Source organism: Mizuhopecten yessoensis, unplaced genomic scaffold (genome assembly GCF_002113885.1).
Source record: "Mizuhopecten yessoensis strain PY_sf001 unplaced genomic scaffold, ASM211388v2 scaffold5503, whole genome shotgun sequence".
Lineage (NCBI taxonomy): Eukaryota > Metazoa > Mollusca > Bivalvia > Pectinida > Pectinidae > Mizuhopecten > Mizuhopecten yessoensis.
The window spans coordinates 721,600-739,344 of NW_018406081.1; the positions used below are offsets into that span (position 1 = coordinate 721,600).

At 35.3% G+C, this 17,745-nt stretch overlaps 1 protein-coding gene across 1 annotated transcript in view; it reads right to left on the reverse strand.

Moving 5' to 3' along the window:
• Window positions 1–16,912, reverse strand: part of LOC110450774 (cardioacceleratory peptide receptor-like) — an 88,532-nt gene extending 71,620 nt beyond the window's left edge. The window contains exon 1 of the mRNA XM_021498480.1: window positions 16,818–16,912. Within this exon, the coding sequence (XP_021354155.1) occupies window positions 16,818–16,892 (75 nt within the window). The 5' untranslated portion in view covers window positions 16,893–16,912. The remainder of the gene's footprint in view (window positions 1–16,817) is intronic.
• Between the last annotated feature and the right edge of the window lie 833 nt (window positions 16,913–17,745).

Below are 17,745 nucleotides of genomic sequence, written 5' to 3' on the forward strand. Positions count from 1 at the left end.
TATCTGATGACGTTGTGGTATATATTGTTGTGTTTTGATGCTGTTGTATATCTGATGTGACGTCGTCGTATATATTGTTGTGTTTTGACGTTATGATATATCTGATGACGCTGTGGTAAATCATCAAGCTGTGGTATATCTGATGAAGTTGTGGTATATTTTGCCGTGTTTTGACGCTGTGGTATTTCTGATGACGTTGTGGTATATATTGTTGTGTTTTGACGCTGTTGTATATCTGATGACGTTGTGGTATATATTGTTGTGTTTTGATGCTGTGGTATTTCTGATGACGTTGTTGTATATATTTTTGTGTTTTGACGCTGTTGTATATCTGATGACGTTGTGGTATATATTGTTGTGTTTTGACGTTATGGTATATCTGATGACTCTGTGGTATATCATCAAGCTGTGGTATATCTGATGACGTTGTGGTATATTTTGCCGTGTTTTGACGCTGTGGTATATCTAATGACGTTGTGGTATTTATTGTTGTGTTTTGACGCTGTTGTATATCTGATGACGTTGTGGTATTTATTGTTGTGTTTTGACGCTGTTGTATATCTGATGTGACGTTGTGGGATATATTGTTGTGTTTTGACGCTGTGGTATATCTTATGACGCTGTGGTATATCTGATGACGCTGTGGTATATCTGATGACGTTGTGGTATATATTGTTGTATTTTGACGCTGTGGTATATCTGATGACGTTGTGGTATATATTATTGTGTTTTGACGCTGTGGTATGTCTGATGACGTTGTGGTATATATTGTTGTGTTTTGACGCTGTGGTATATCTGATGACGCTGTGGTATATTTGGTTTGTTTGTTGTCGATATGTTATATGTTGCTGTAACTGTTTTATATAACCTGTGAGCTGAATGTGAGGAGTAAATTGTCTTAAATTATCTTTTTCCATGACGTGACATTCTCTCATCCTCATTATGTTTACGCTGGTGTATATTTTGCCCTGGATGCTTTTACTGTGGTATTATTTTTCCGTGTGGTGGCGCTGTGTAATATATTTGTTTTAATTCTACGACCAGATTTTTTAAAACTGAAAACAATACTTACCTGCTTCTAACGTAACTGTATTGGCCTTTTGGGAAGGGATGCGTCATGTTTTGTTCTGTATGTGTGATAAACTTTACACAACCATGCTAGTCAGCTATACTATTCTAATCAGACCGAGACCGGAAGGCATACGTAGATTGTGCTAATAGTCGATAGTCCTAAGCAGAATACTACAGGATGTATGTAATTTCTTCCCACTGCTTAGAAAACAGTGAAAAGATCACTATATATGATTCTCACATTATAACGCTTAATTATGTTACGATGTTAACCTTTCGCTAACGTACTGTTCTCGTTTTCACGGTGGTTGCGTTGTGACGATGTAAATATGCAAACTGACAAATACGCAGATAGAAACCGTGCCAAACAGAATCTTGCTTGGCACAAAATATCGTAAAACAACACTTGTTTGTTGTTTGAATTAGAAAGATGTACATTACCTTCACTTGAATGAACATGGCAAGTGTTTGTGGAATAGGGGTGATTTTGTGTAAACGATCCGGGCAGACGACAGTAATTGGAGACCAAGCCGAATGCAATATATTGCGTGCCAATAAAATAATAGGCCAATCCCAATAGTGGGATATCTCATTGACTAAATAGACATAATGTAAATAAGGCCTGTTGCTACAATCAACTCGAAATAATGCCAGGTCTCCGTCGACAACAGTAAACAAAACCATGCAGTTCCATGTATGTAGTGGTAGCGGCACGTTTATAAGAGAATATTGCAGATCACCTGTTCGTCGTCAGATAAAGAGAATATCTCATGTTTACTATTATTGTTCTATTTGAGTACATCTTTTGTTCCCTTTGGTGTGTGTGTTTTTTTTAAATATTTTGTGCATGATATATGGTCGTGCTTCAAATTGTATACATGCGTATCATATGAGATGAAATTCAGTGCAAACGCTCATGTTTTAGCTTTCGTTTAACTAAGGAACTCTGCACCACTGTCAACAACTGTGACGATACAATCGTTTTTCTACATGACTTAAGCTTTGATAAATCGATAAATTTGAGAAATAATTACGGATAAAAAAAACGTCTGATCGTATAATGCAACTCTGCCAGACCAGGATTCGAACCATGGATCTCAGATGATTATGCGCGCACTCGCTACATTGTGTATCCAAAACGAAAGTAAGAGGATGGCACTTTATGTAAAAATACTAGAATTGAATTTGCTTACATTTTGATTAAACTGGAATAGAATTATTCAATCTGAAAAGCACTTAATGAAGTATGAATTCAAATACTAATGCTGTAATATCATTAACTGTTTATGTCATTACATGTAAAGGAACTAGCCGAAAAAACCCGCAAGTGTCTTACATTGTACGAGCCTGTATGGAACAGCAAGTCTGTACTTTTGCTAAATGCTGAAGCAAACGTCCCTGAATGTACAACTGTAGTCCAAATGTATGTGTTACAAAAGATGTAATATCAAAAGTTGTATATACTTATTATTCTTATTACTTAATCCTTCAAACTGGACACAAGTGATTTCGCAGCTTAAGTTACAGCCTTCATTTCTCTTCACTGTGAACTACGAGAGATAGCACTCTCTGCCAACGGGAAAAAAAAGTATGAAGAAGTGCTACAAAGTAAGTGACACAGGCGTAACTAATGACTTAGGCCAATACACTAGTTCTGAAATAAACGGAGCACTGGCGACCTTGACCTTGCGTGCTTGAATCTAATTTGAGCATGCAACCATAGTATACAATTTAGCCGGGTTCTTTTTCAATGTAAAGGACTAGCACGACTAGGAATTTAATATGTGTTATTATTAAGCTTTTGAGCTAATAGCTTTAATATTTAAAGTGCAACGTTAGTGACACCTGTTTAGATGCATAGATACATACCTGATAAAGGCTTCAAAATGCTTTTTTTCGCGTGTTGAATGGCATATAAGAGCGCTACAGGCGTTTGTTTTTGACAACCAGAAGTTTTAGGAAGGGATTACAATCGTATGAAACACCTGCTGATTAACTGTTTTTGTGTGCGAGTCTTAAAGTATTATAGCACACGAACGTCTGTCTTGGTGCTCTATAAGGAGATCAAATAATTGGAATAACCCGTATCCATGCACAATTCACTTGCACATTTTGTATCCGTAAAGCTAGGTAACACCTCGTGTCACTAACCGACATACCCCACACATGCCTCACGCACATATCTATCACTACATACAGTGATCACGTGACATCCGCAAGTACATTGTACATAACTACTAATTTACTCGTTTTTTTATAACATACATCATTCATCGAATAACACTCAACAGAATTGACAAGAAGGTAGCTCACTACAACTTGCGCTCTTAGATACAAAGAACATACAAACGCTACTTAATGCGTCGCTCCGACGCTGGCGTGATCTCCACTTAATTGAAGGGCCCGAGTTTGATCGCAATAATCTAGGAATAATTGGTGCAAAACTTTTTATTTTATTTTATGACTGATCGATGTACGCTATATAAAACAGAAGCATCAGAAGGATTAGGAAACAAGCTAGGTGATTAGGTGAGTTCCGGACAAAGAGAAGCTATTGTCATATCCTTTTACATGGCGTGACATTCTCTCATCCTCCTTAACACTTCCCGAAGTTGATTGATCTTGAATCGAATTCAGGATGAACGATTATTTGATAGTGCAGAATTAAATCTCGTGATAGAAGGCACCCCCTCATGGAACATGCTCTTTTTGCAGGTATAAAATCTGAAGGGCAAAACACAACAAATGTTTCATCACGAGAGCATAAAATATATCACAATCCTAGCGGGCAAAAAAAAGCACACCATATCATTAATAAACAAGAATAGTCCTCACCACGGAGTAGTCGTAAATCATCTTTGACACATCGAAGAAAATCAAAAGAAAATGTATTAGGTCCATAAAAAGATCTGGAGAAGAATCCAGGTGTCTCAAAGGGGTGTTCTTTAGGTACCCTTAATATATGTGTTGGTGAAGAACAGTTCGGTATAAAAAAGCATTGATGGGTCTTTCCTGAAGAACTTTTAAAAATTAAAAATCTAATCTTGATAGCAAATGTAAAATCTGTAACCTCTGTCGATATATTAATGAGATAATATCATTAGGTCCTGTAATCGGATAATTTTCCGTGCGCTAAAGTGCAGGGTTAATTTGGTTGTGAATGAGCAACGTTCTAAATGACAGCTTGGTAATGGCGTGTAAAAGAATAAAAGGGTAGGGGAGTATTGTTGCTGTTCTTTTCCTTTTCAATGGTTTAATTATAACGCTAAAGGGATATATATGTCCCACTGTGATGGTGTGATGGACCGTTATTTCAAACGAGATTCTCGTTTGGATTAACAAATACGAGGAATTTCTTTTAAATTCTGTTTAAAAATAAGTAAGAAAGCAGGGATAGAAGATCAAAGAATGAAAGAAAACGAAAATGAAACAATACAAAAGACGGAAGTGTTAATTAAACAGCGATATGAACTGAAAATCGATAAAGATGCAAATGTAGGTGTAAAAATGTAAAATTTGCACAAATTAAAGTTTTACATTGTAACGTTTAAAAAGATAAAGAATCGGACCAGGTGTTCCGGAAGGATAAGCGTCTTTGCTTCATCGACGACAACCGCCATGTAAATCTAGTTACATTCAAAGAATTGTCACATCCTCCAAGCCATCCCAGGGATAACGGAACAACAACTCCGTATCACAATGAAACCTGCCCGGAGTTGTCGTTAACCTGCGTCTCTCGAAACCCTATTTTGTAAGATTATCCGTCAGCAGTCGAAATCTATGACGGAAATAATGATATTAGAAGCAAGCCATTGCTTCGTACCAAGTTATGTAAATTACTGTAATCGTTTGTTTCTGTCTAAATTTGTTATTTACGACCAATTATGGCTCCGGGATATTACCTATATACAGCGTATAAATTGTTATATGAATGGATAATGGACTTCTCCAGGGAGAGCGAAAGAAGATTGTGGCGATAAGAAAACTAAGCCCGGCATATTCTGTTGACAATAAACTACCGACGAAGTTTTGTCGATTATAATCACATTATGGAAATATAAAAAAGTACCACTTTACGACAGCGTGTATGAAGCGTCTCTGGAGCATCTAGTCCTAAATGGAAAATCTGCAACTCTATAATTCAAGAATCATTTACAAGGAGTTTTTTCTTTACGTAATAGTGAAGGTAATGACTCATTCAATAATATCCATTACTCATGAAAGGTCTACAAACGTCATCTTTCAAACGATGTTATTTTATTACTCCCCATAACAATGTTTTTCATGAAAACAAAGTTGTTTGAACGATTTTTGTTGTTAATGAAAAACCATTTTATTTATTAATTCCAGCCTCGTCGACCCCGAAGGGCATGATGCGAAAAATAAAAAAATCATAAAGAAATATCACAGCATCATTTTACGAGACTAAAAGACGAACTGTAGGTCGTTGCAACAAACAGTTATATATAATGCATCATTTATCATTAAAAAAGAAGCATACGAGTTACCTGCAGCACATGTGGCAGCACTCAAATCTATCCAAAAACGTAGGTCATAGGTCATAATGGCATCCGTCATATTACCCCCCGTCTCAAGCAGGTCATAGGTCATTATTACGTCCATATTGTAGCTTTATGTATAGCAAGCACCAGCTACATAATTTATTCATCAACTAATTATCAAGAAATTTTAGACATCAAGAATATGCACGGGAGTATCCATTTACTTATTTCATGCGTACTTCATTTGCAGGGGTATTGGGTGGGTTAGGAGAAGGGGCAGGGGCAAGTATGTTTCTACTGAGGAAAGACATTTTATGGTAGTGAAATCAATGTCGCTTGTGAGTTTACGATTTGTATTGTTTGCTGTCTTAATAACTCTTTGTAAAATAAAGAATTGTCACTCATATTTTTATGATGGTATGTTTGTATGTAAAATAGAATCGCGCAAAGATCAGTTAGACCTAACTGAAAGACGCCAATGTTATTTAATCGAATTTATGATAAACATTAATGAACTGAGTATCTTAAAAAGAAATAAAAAAAATCGTAGATATCCAAACGAAGTGTGTTCATTGTTCTTCAATGCACGTTTTGTACTTATTATGACCAAAATAATAAAGTGTGGTTAAAAAGGTAATGCAGTTATGTTTCAAACAGATGTGCGCTTTTTTTGCAAAACAAATTTTGAAAACCAATCCATCTCCATTTGATTAAGTCCATTTAAATGCCTCTTTTACGCAACTAACAAAATGATTTTGGGTTCTCAAAACTGATAATAATTTAAATGAACTGAATTGTAAACATGGACTGTTGTTTCGCAGTATGTACTTTTTAAAATTTAATTCAATTTAATTAAACATCGTCAGGACTTGTAACCATTCACATAATTATATTGACAGTTTGTAACCGTTTGAATCTCTGTGAAAAAAATGAGTTTGATCACATAATTTTAGTTTTGAAAACGATAGCTATGGTTTTGTCTAACTAGCATGAAATATCTCATACATCTCAAAATCCCATAGAATTCCTTTGCTTGAATTTTTTCTCAATTACAAGATCATTTATACAACTGTTGAACGATGTTCACTACCTAACAATGTCAAAACTGAGCAAATCAAGAAGAAAAAAATCGATAAATCAAGGACAAAATATGAACGAAGGTTGTAGTTCACTTTTTCTTTCAGGACAAAATCTATTTACCGGAATATGTCATTGCATAGGGCAATAATCATTTCCCCTCTGCAGTTAAGATTAACCATGATCTGTGATATTAAAGAACATCATTTTAAAGAGGTTTGGCCTTAATACAAATACGCAAAGTACAGATGTAGTGTCGCACAAATCTCTGTGAAAACACAATATGGTTAAAAGGTTGATATATATATCGGTCATGTTGGTCAAAGATGATTGTCATACAAACACAGATAGTTGCACATTAGATTTAGGTAGTAGATACATTATGAAAATAAAACACTGAACCAGGCAGCAGTTCTGTCTTTCTAGGACTAATCGGTGATGCTAGGTACCAAAAAGTTGTAAAACCAAATTGGTTACACCTATTATTAAAACAAAAAGGGATGTACCTAATATCCCTTGGTTTAAATAAAAAATTTTTTTTAAGAAATAATGACTATTTCCAAATGTAATAGTTGGTTTTTAAACGTGAATATTTTAAATAGTGCCACTATCAAAACGGGATTACACGGTGAACAAGAAATCCTCCAGCATACTCGACCACCTTGTATCTTGAAACATAGACGTATGACGGGCACAGGTGTTGGTATATTTACAATTTGATAGTAGATACAGGATGCCGAAAATGAATTAAACTAAATCATACAGCTGTTGGTTTTTATTAGGACTCAGCGATGATGTTTGGGACCAAAAAATCCAAGTCAAATTGAAGCGAGAGAAGGATGTGCGTAAAACCATTTATGTTTTTAGGAATTGGCGCACCCATAATATCTTCAATAGAAAACAACATGCGTGAAATTCAATAAGCGCACTGAAAATTTAGCGCAATATCTATATGTGTACGGAATTCGGACACTAAGACAAACAAAAGAACAACAATAGAAAGGCATGAGACACCAATACAAAGACAGAACATCAGGAACTTCCATAAAAAACACCAATTAATGGTTCCCGTTTTCAATAAGCGACAGGGTGAATACACATAGGATTCCTTATATAGACCGTTCTCGTGCACAAGCATGCATTCTGTGCTCAAGCGTAATTATTGTGAAGCGCTTTAATAATATAACACTTTCAAAAAGACAAGTGTGAACATCGACCATAATTCAGCTTTTGGTCTCTCCAACATTCTTCCATTTCTTTAACAAATATATACATACCATGTACATTTATTTTTTATTCATGGAAGAAAAAAATAATGGGATTAAGCACAGAATTGGGACTTTAAGCATGATAACGGTTTCATGAATACGGCCCAGAACATTATTTTATAAATATAATTAGCAGTTTGAATATTTAAACTATGTCGTACAAGAATATCACTGTTAACAGTATAAAGCTTTTCTATATGCTCTAAATATGGCCACTGTTTGAACATAAACATACAATCTCGACAAGGATTGTTTTGAGACCAAGGCCCTATTGAAATTTAAACGATCTTGCAAGAACACATTGCAGAATAATATAATGATCTTCGAACAATTTCAATTTCGCAAGAGGATTTTGTTCAATTTTCCATTGTTATGCTGGCGTCATACTTAATATTTTATTAAGTCTATAAACGCTTTCACCTTATTAGACGGGCAGTTGCAGTAGACGCCATACCAAATCGGTTCTACTGGGAGTACAAATTTTGCAAAGCTCAATGTAGGGATATATGGGTTATATTCCAAAGGAGGCAGAGATCTCTACACGAGACATGAGGGCGTTGACTATATATTAAGCTTGCACTGGGTTTGACAAGCTGAAGCTGAGTGCTTTTGATTTTCAATGGAATTATCTCTAGTAAGAAACTGAGGCTGTCCTTTGCTATAAAACAAATAATATAAACACATACGGATACCTCTCTGTGTATCACATTCCATGTAATAGCAAAGCTTAAAACTGTTATCAAATTATTTACCTGAACTCCCATGTTATTCAATGGTATTTCAAGATTTTCCTTACTTCTGATTCCTTCCATTGTTATCGTTTGTTTTCATTTCCATAGACTTAAATTTGTATCATAGAATCAATTAAAACATTGGTGCCGTATATTGATCATACATGGTTACAAAGATAGTAATGCTCTCCTAGAATCATGTTGTATAAATACATAGAGCATCACCTTCCCTCATGACAAAGTAAATATCGATTGGATTAACGAGCAGTGAAATAACACCAGCTGGACTTGATTGAAGAGAAACTGGAAGAACTGTCACTGCTTTCATCAGAAAATACATATTTATACTGTTATAATTGACAGTTCAACCTATCAACACATCATAGTGCTGAATTTCGGTTGCACTTTTCCTTTAACAACTCATAACCGAAAAGTAATTTCGAAGTTTGTTTGCCTACGGTACATCCTATCAATTAATTTCACAAATATAACCACCATTGAATGCGTTGATAAATTACATGCATCATCTGTAGTTCTAATGAAAAACCAAAAACCAAAACAAAACATGACAATGCTGAAGAGCGAACAAAATAATAATTCGAACTCAAAATCGATATCACTAGGGCAATATAAGCACAAAAGGAAAGACTTACATGGAGGTTTTAAAAAAGAACAAAGATAATAAGACTAGGTGTTCCGGAAGGGTAAGCGTCTTGTGCTCATCGATGACACTCGCCATTCAAAACTAAGTCGTATCCAAGTAATGTCACGTCCGTACATCATGAGATTAATTTTTTGTTCAATTTTTTCGTGTATTTATAGAAGATGTGTATCAATTTTATCAAATATGTATTGTATAGCTATCAGTAGTTCAGCTATCATACAAGTAATCATTACATGCTATTCACCAAGGATTCGCTATTGGCGAAATACGCAACTTTATTAACAAAAACTGCCCCTGATTCTTAATATATCAAATTTGTTCCTATGGAGCAAAAGTCATGTTTCGTGCTGGAATATTTTGAGCTTGATTACTTCACCTCATCATGTGATGTAAAAACGTATTACACATTACACACTAGATAAATAACCGTTACATAGTGCTCCCCTAGCTTCATATTACAGCTGTTACTAGTGACAAGAACGTCATATTTATTCCATATTTTAATCAGGAAAGAATATATATTTTTTATCATGCTCGACGGCAAAATATTCAATATTTGACTTTTTTTTTTTTACGTTTTACTTTGTTTTACTATATCTGATTTTTGACTTACACTGGTTAAATATAATCAAATATTTCATTTGAAATGTATTTCAATTTTCGTTCCCTTTAATATCACATTGCAAACAAAGCACACATACCATCTAAAACACTATTTCATCCACCATCCTGAATATGGAACCATGAATAATGGTGTTTCCTATCATTAAAACGTTAACACAATGGCTTACACCGTGGGTTACAGATATATTTTGCTGAGGTCGATTATAAACGCTTCGTAACTTTCACTGTGAGCTCAGCTTTCATTCACAGGTTTAAAAGGGCCTATGACATCTTTTTACTGCATGTGCTGGCAGCTCTGCGGTACCTATTAATTAAATATCATGTCGACTTGAGTCTCAAATTTGTCCTTGAGTGTTGACACGTCGGCATATTTTGCTTTCTCATTTGAACAATAAAAACAGCATATTTTGAGTAATCGGGGACGTTGCTAGACAAAATACAGATATAACCAAAGGCACGTGCTGTAGCCCTAATCAACATGGCGAGGGTTTCTCATATATATCACAGCATGTGCTGTTACGGTCTTCATCAATATTAGACGTTTGACATTTGGCTGAAGCTGTATTGAACGAAAGCATGCTTTGTTGAAATCCGGATTGTTATATTTTCTTTCTTTCTTGAAAGTTAGACTTTTTGAGATAACAAATTGTAACGCAACACAACTAAAGGTATTTTGATAATTTTTGTTTGTTTGTTTGTGTTTTATGTCATATTCAAAGCTATGGTTATTTAAGGACGGGCCAGGTTTCCTGATGTAGGAAAGCCGTAGTACCCGAGGAAAAGCCACCCACCTGCAGCCAGTAACTGGTGACTGCTCCACATAATCTTGGAACGCGCGATCTAGTGGTAGAGGGCTGGTGATCGTGGACGGTTAGACGCCTATACCACTGAACCATCACGGACATATTCCATTAATTCTTCCGTTGGCGATAAAGAATAAATATTTCGTTTTTGTATTTTAAGAAATGTATCTGTAATTTCATACTATATCACAGTGCTATTAGGAAAATATACACAGAAGATAAATTGTTATCATGATTCATTGTCAGCAACAATTTCTGTTGGCTTGGAATGAAGACCCCTTTTCACTGCCAGTATTTCAATACCGACGAACTTTGCACAATCTGCCGAACTTTCTGTATTTTATTTTTTATTTAATATGAACCTGATATTATACAAGACATAATAACAAAAACAGTGAATTTAATATATCTTAATAGATCTGTTCTACTGAGATTTTTTTTTTTTACATTTCTAAATCTAAATAATGAATTCTACCATATTCCTGTTTTAAATTCTTATTTTGGCATTGACGCAATGGATAGAATAATGATCTATATATTTTTATATCAAGTCTGTTAACGCTTCTTCTTCAGTATGAACATCCTAGCCTCAACTGTTAATATTCTAGAGTATGCTCTCCAAGCATCATGATTTACTAGAGACTTTAAAAGTCTTTTGTTTTGCGGTCCTTCATTCAGGTGGATTTGCTTGACAGGTTAATTGCTTGCTTCCGCAGATTTGGAATGATGGAAAAGATGGATTGATTTACTATAAATTTGTCGACTTTTATTTTAGCGCTGATGCCTTCACCTTCTTGTTTAAGACTTGTTAAGTTCTTTTGACAAAAATATTTATATTTGGGAATTTCTTTATGCGTTTAACTAATTTGTTGGGGCCTATATGGGCGGATTGGTCGAGTGGTTAACATTCTGGCCTTCCACGCAGGCGGCCGGGGTTTATGTCAATGCGAATGTCCTACGACGAACAGCTGTTGAGATGTATACTGCGCTGCATTATTCTAGCTAGCCTATCCTACTCTGTTACTGGGGACACAGACGGTATATCAGCTAACTAGTGGGCGGATTGGTCGAGTATTTAACACTCCGGCTTTCCACGAAGGCGGACGGGGTTCGATCTCCGAAGTCGTCGTACGCATGGATATTCAGAGAGAGTGATTTTCTCCTGCCAACACAACTCTAACAACCCATGACGAGTATAAGTTGGTCTGGGGTGGATGTTGCGGTATCTGTGCTGTAGCATTCAAGTGAGGTGGCACTATAAATGATGCCGTTGGAAGCACGGTCCCACTACAAACAGAACACATTACATCTCGACCACACACGCAGGCATACACACAAAGGGAGATATTAGATAGGTGGCATAGGACTAGTAATTATGTAGTTAGCGCCTGATAAGGCAGCTCCTGCAAATTCCTCAAAAATTGTATTGATTTATGTATATGCTAATTGTATAAATTGTATAAATTGTATAACTTTGTTTTGTAAAGCGCTTTAGAGTGGCTTTTATTAGCTAGATAGGCCCTACATCAACTGCTGTATATTATTATTATTGTTATTGTATAATGGTCTGTTGTAGTCGTTTTGTCATACAATTTGAATTCGGTTTTTCTTGTTTTTTGACGATGTCGTGTCTTTTCAACCATTCAAACAAATATATTTGATAATCAGTGCTTTGTTAAAAAATTAAATAGCACAGAAAAACCAAAAGACTTCAAATGGTAAAGTGCTATGTTACAGATCTTTCAATTACTCCTGTGGTATTGTGAGGTATTTCACTGTACACGGCACCACCTTCCGTAGTCCGAGTATTGATCACTTGGTATAAAGATACCTATCTCTCCGTATTTACGGCTGTCGGGGCGAGGTAGTCGAACACATGATGTCAAAATTAATGACGTCAGGTAATGTTATCTATCCTCATTAGAATTTTCTTTGATCTCCGATTTGACAGATTTTTTTTCTGTTAGCAGAACAAGTTGTCTGGTACCCGACCGACCATTATCTGGTAGTAATAATAATAATGGTAATAAGCTTTTGATGAATGATAGAGGAATATTTGCTACACTGAAGTAATCTATCAACAAAGTTTCTGGATAAATAATATCTGTCAACCCTATTTTCAAAATATCATTCAGAAGAGTACTCATGTTTCCCTTAAACTAATAACTTTAATATCAGAAAATGAATGTTGAATTTTCGGAAAAGTGTGGAGATAAGGAATCTTAGAATTTTGTTGCAAATCAGTTATGACGTATTGTAGTATCGTACTGTAAGAAGCCTATTTCTAGAAAAAATAGTACAATAAATTCATATGTGTTTCTCCTAATGTCTGAAAATGTCTACACAGAGAGGCACGGTAGTCTAGTGGTAGGACGCCGGGCTCGTGATCGAAGGCTCAGTGTGTACCACCTTGTTGATGAGACGAGAAGACTATTTCTATCCTTTGATGTACACCAAAAGAATTTCGCGGTCGCATAACAGTGAACATTGACTGACTGACCGAAATGGCAGCACCGGCTATATGCTTACCAGGGAGTTGAGAAAGATATTGGCTGGATGCAAAGACCCTATATCCACGGTTACTAATTTGTGAACCGCTTTGAGACGACCTACGAACAAGGTTGTGATAAAGCGGTTATAAGAACCTCGAATTATTGTTATTATTTTCATCTCCATTTTTTTTTTACTCTTTTATATAATTGTTTTAAGTCATATTATTTACTTCCTAGATACAACGGTACCACGTTTTCTTAACTACGACACGTAAATCAAATTTGAAACTTGATTTTTTTCCCCCAATCAAATTGCAAGTATAACAGCTACTCTATCTCATACTTATTTGTATCTATTGCATAAAAGGTAAATATTTCTATGTGCCATATTTGTAAACACGTCGCTAACGTTATTATGACAAAAAGACCCTTTGGGCCTTTTTTCTTATTTTATTCTATATTTTATTGCAGTTACACAGCAAATTAGCAAATACATATTTTTCAAATGAAGAAAATGAGAAAAAAAACAGAAAAGTAAAAAATTACCGATTACATGTGTCAAGACGCCATGCTCGTACAGCTGGTTATAAGTCCCCTATAGGTATAACCGGAGAGGACTACAGGGCTAAACCGAGTCCATTAGTTCGGCCCAGTCACATTTCGTTTGGTTATATCACTTGTAATGTTATCCTCCGTATTACCAAATTTTGTATGGTATTGCATTAAATAATGGCAGAGTGTATCATACTACATGCAGATCGCAGTAGCCTAGATTTCTACTATTTAAATTGTATCATTGCAATATTTATTCAGAGCATTACTCCCAGATAGTAACGCCAAAGGTCAAGGGTCGACACACCTGATACAGGGACATGTGTTTGGACTGTTGCGCTCTAAAGAGCATTGCTAATGACATTTCATTTTGGACAAAACATCGGTTTTAGTCATTTCCTTTGCACCTACATCTGTCATATTAACTTAAATCAAATTTTAACATATCTGGTTTCCTGATCGGGAAAGAGTGAAACGAAAGAAGACCGGTTTTGAGCTCATCTCGGGAAACTCATGTAACTCATGAAACGCGAGTCAAAACCTAACTTCAAAACGTCTCCTTTTCCACGGGTTAATTCTATTGTAAAAACATCTTTCTAGGGTACACATTTTGGGAAAAAAACCCACCATGGCCCTAACTGACAGTTGTCGATGGGCCGCTAAGCACAAACAAACAAATACACATTTTCGCTTTTTTTGGCTAAGACTTATTGGTAACGAGGAAGTCTTCGCTATGTGACCTAAGTGCCGAGGCATCCATACGAACCTGCTCTTGTCAATGATGATTAACTATCGGTTTTCATGTCTACTTACACGTCAGCTCATTCGGAATCACCTCACCCGAGAACATTAGTTTCATGGACTATTATCATCAGTATTGAAACATCCTGTCAATAATGAATTCCAGTATTCGCAAGTATTGTTCGCGAAATAACGTACACACGAGAATAAGAGATGAATGATTGTAAAAGGCACTTGTGCATTCAAATTTTTACTAGTGGCAGATATTTTTCAAACGCTCAAATGTTTTATTTGTGCGTGTTTTCCCTTGATGGCTAAGGAAGCTTATAATGAGTAATCACCGATTGTGACATTTCCTGCATATCCTCAAAACGTGAAAACACCAAATCGGTAGAATAGACAAAAAAGTGACGTATGACCACAAGCTTATAAATATCAGTAATGCGACATATTCCTAATATCGTCATGATCCTTTAACATCTTCAAACGACTTTTTAGTGTCCAATGATACTCATAGTGACATATTTTGTATATTAATTATCGTTCCCTTGTCAGTCATATTATTAACATGCCCGAGATGTATAGCTATTCACCATCTTAACACCTCATTAAACTAAAATGTTGAATGAGAGTTATTTTTTTTAAAATCGAGAATTAATAATAAACTATACAGGTTCTGATTTTCAATATGATTCCCACTGAAAAAACGAAATCGGTAAAAACAGACTTATTTTTTTACCACATTCGTTAAAAACCGGTTTTTGAAAATTCGTTTGCTGTGTCATATTAAACTAACAATGCTTGTCACAACACGTGACATGATCTAGTTATAACAAGGTCCAGTCCATAATCCTAAAAACTAATCTATATTTTAATTTATCATTGATGTTTTCTTATGTTATTTGTTAAAAACTTCCACATGGGAGTTTTACATGGGATCCATCTTATCAATTACATTTTCCAAAGGCTACCGAAACATGTTTAAAAAGAAAAAAGGATTATAGTTAATTTACCAAACGAAGCTCATTACCACGAGACACGGGCGCGTAACACAGAGATATATTACAGCCAGGCATCAATCAAGGGACTGCTCTGTAGTGATATCGTGTAACATCTAATCTCCGAGGACAACTTTCTCATGTCTCCGTATGGAAAAATTTTACACATCATGTGTGCATCATGAAGATTTTATTCCTCTATGATGACAGGCGTATATGTCTTATATGTAATGAACCACTTCAATCAGTGAGATGGATCGCATTAATACCATTTGTAAATTTAACAATCTCAGTTTTAACGTATTGTTAGGTTTGAAAAATAAGAATAGTGTTTAATGATCGGTGCTCTTAAGGTGGTAATTTTGTATAAATCTAATTATTACATAACAATCTGTTTTTAATGTCTGTATGCGCTGTTTAGGTTTTCAGGATAGACATTTTTCTGAAAACAACTTTGATTGACAAGTTGTTTAAATCTTTTTATGTAAGCTAACAAGGCTTTCAAAACTTGTTCCATTTTCCAGGAAATGCACATGCTGTTACATTATTGATTTGTAACATAAAGAACAATGATCGTATAAAACGATAATATAATCTAATTTTCATATGAATTATATGGATATAAATATAATCCATGACACAGAAATAACATCATTGCTACTTTTATTGACGCATGTAAAAGAATTTATGCAAGTTTGATGTAACATGAACACTTCTTTTCCAAAGGGATTTTACATTATATAACCTGCGATATGTCTTATAATTGGCAGAACTGGTGAAGGGCAGAACTCGGTGACATATTTTGAAGGTAAACAAGAGTACAAACAATGATGACTCTGAAGGACGTTGATAATATACTAGGATGTTTTTTCCAACAAAGTAATACAATATAGATGTAATGTATGGGGTACAGATTTTATCCTTTATCTGTTAAGAGACTAATTGAAAAGTTAATGGCTAGGGGACGCAAATGGCTATTCTAGGAGGATGAAGCGCTGAGGTACGGTGACCCAATCTCATCTGGTTAAGTTTGATAAACAAGCTACTCGCTACGCGTGTCGTTCATTCTAAGATGAATGGTTGAAGGACTTCTTTGATATAATTGAAATAAATGATTAACTCATTTACCCCTGAATTTTTATAATGAACTATCCGAACATTTGAATTGGAAGAGTTCAAACGTGTCTTCAGGGGTGAATGAATTAAATAAAACTCCTTGTCGGAATAAAGGTGTGGGTTGTTAAATCGCATACGAGACGTAAGAGTAATGAAAGATTAAGACGATTGTACTTACTTGATGGAAGTAGAACGTCTGAATGGTGTTATTGGAAACCGGAAGTTGTCCAATGTCCGAAGGAAGGACGTCCATCTGTCCAAAATCCGTTTGGTTGTCCGTAACATTCATTGTGTAATTCTTAGTGACGTGAAATGGAATAAAAGTCAACCATCTCTGCATCAGAACTAAAATATATTCCCCATTGTGCCATCGTTCAAATATATATATATATATATATATATATATATACGCTAAACTTGAACAAGTAATTTAACAGTCTCGTGTAGTCCCTACTTCCTTGGCGTTGTTGGTATTTGTTTTGAGAAGATGATAAAAATAGTGAAAGCTTTATCCATCTATTGGTTAAATGAAAATATCGTACATCCGGACACAGGGTATCAGCGATAGTCACGTGATCACTTCTTATGTCATGTAATGTTCGTCCTGATGAGATTTCAAGGCTTCCTCCGTCTGGAAATCTTGTCAATAGTTGATTTTAAAATCGAAACTAAAATTAAATTAATTGGTTAAAAAATAGTGATGTTGGTTTATATGTTTCAATTGATGATGCTCCAACGAACGCAAACACGTATATCTCCAATCTAGTTTATCCGGTTTCATTATTATTGTACTCGCAAAAAATGAAACAATCTGCTATCTTCAGGCTCACTTTTGAAAAAGATACCAACTTCTTTTTAGTTCAATAGTTTGTATCCCTTTAACTACAGGTTCAAAAATCGTCGCAATAAGAATAAAAAATCTCTTCAAATTTTCCACAAGTGTATTATGCATGTTATCAACAAAACAAGTCCCCGATGATGCAAACGTGACAGATCTATAGTATTTCGTTGTATCATGTATTTATAAAGCCTATCCAGCTGATGATGTGCCCTGCCCTGCCGCACTCGCCCGGTGGAATGATACAGTATGCATCGGCCCCACGGTA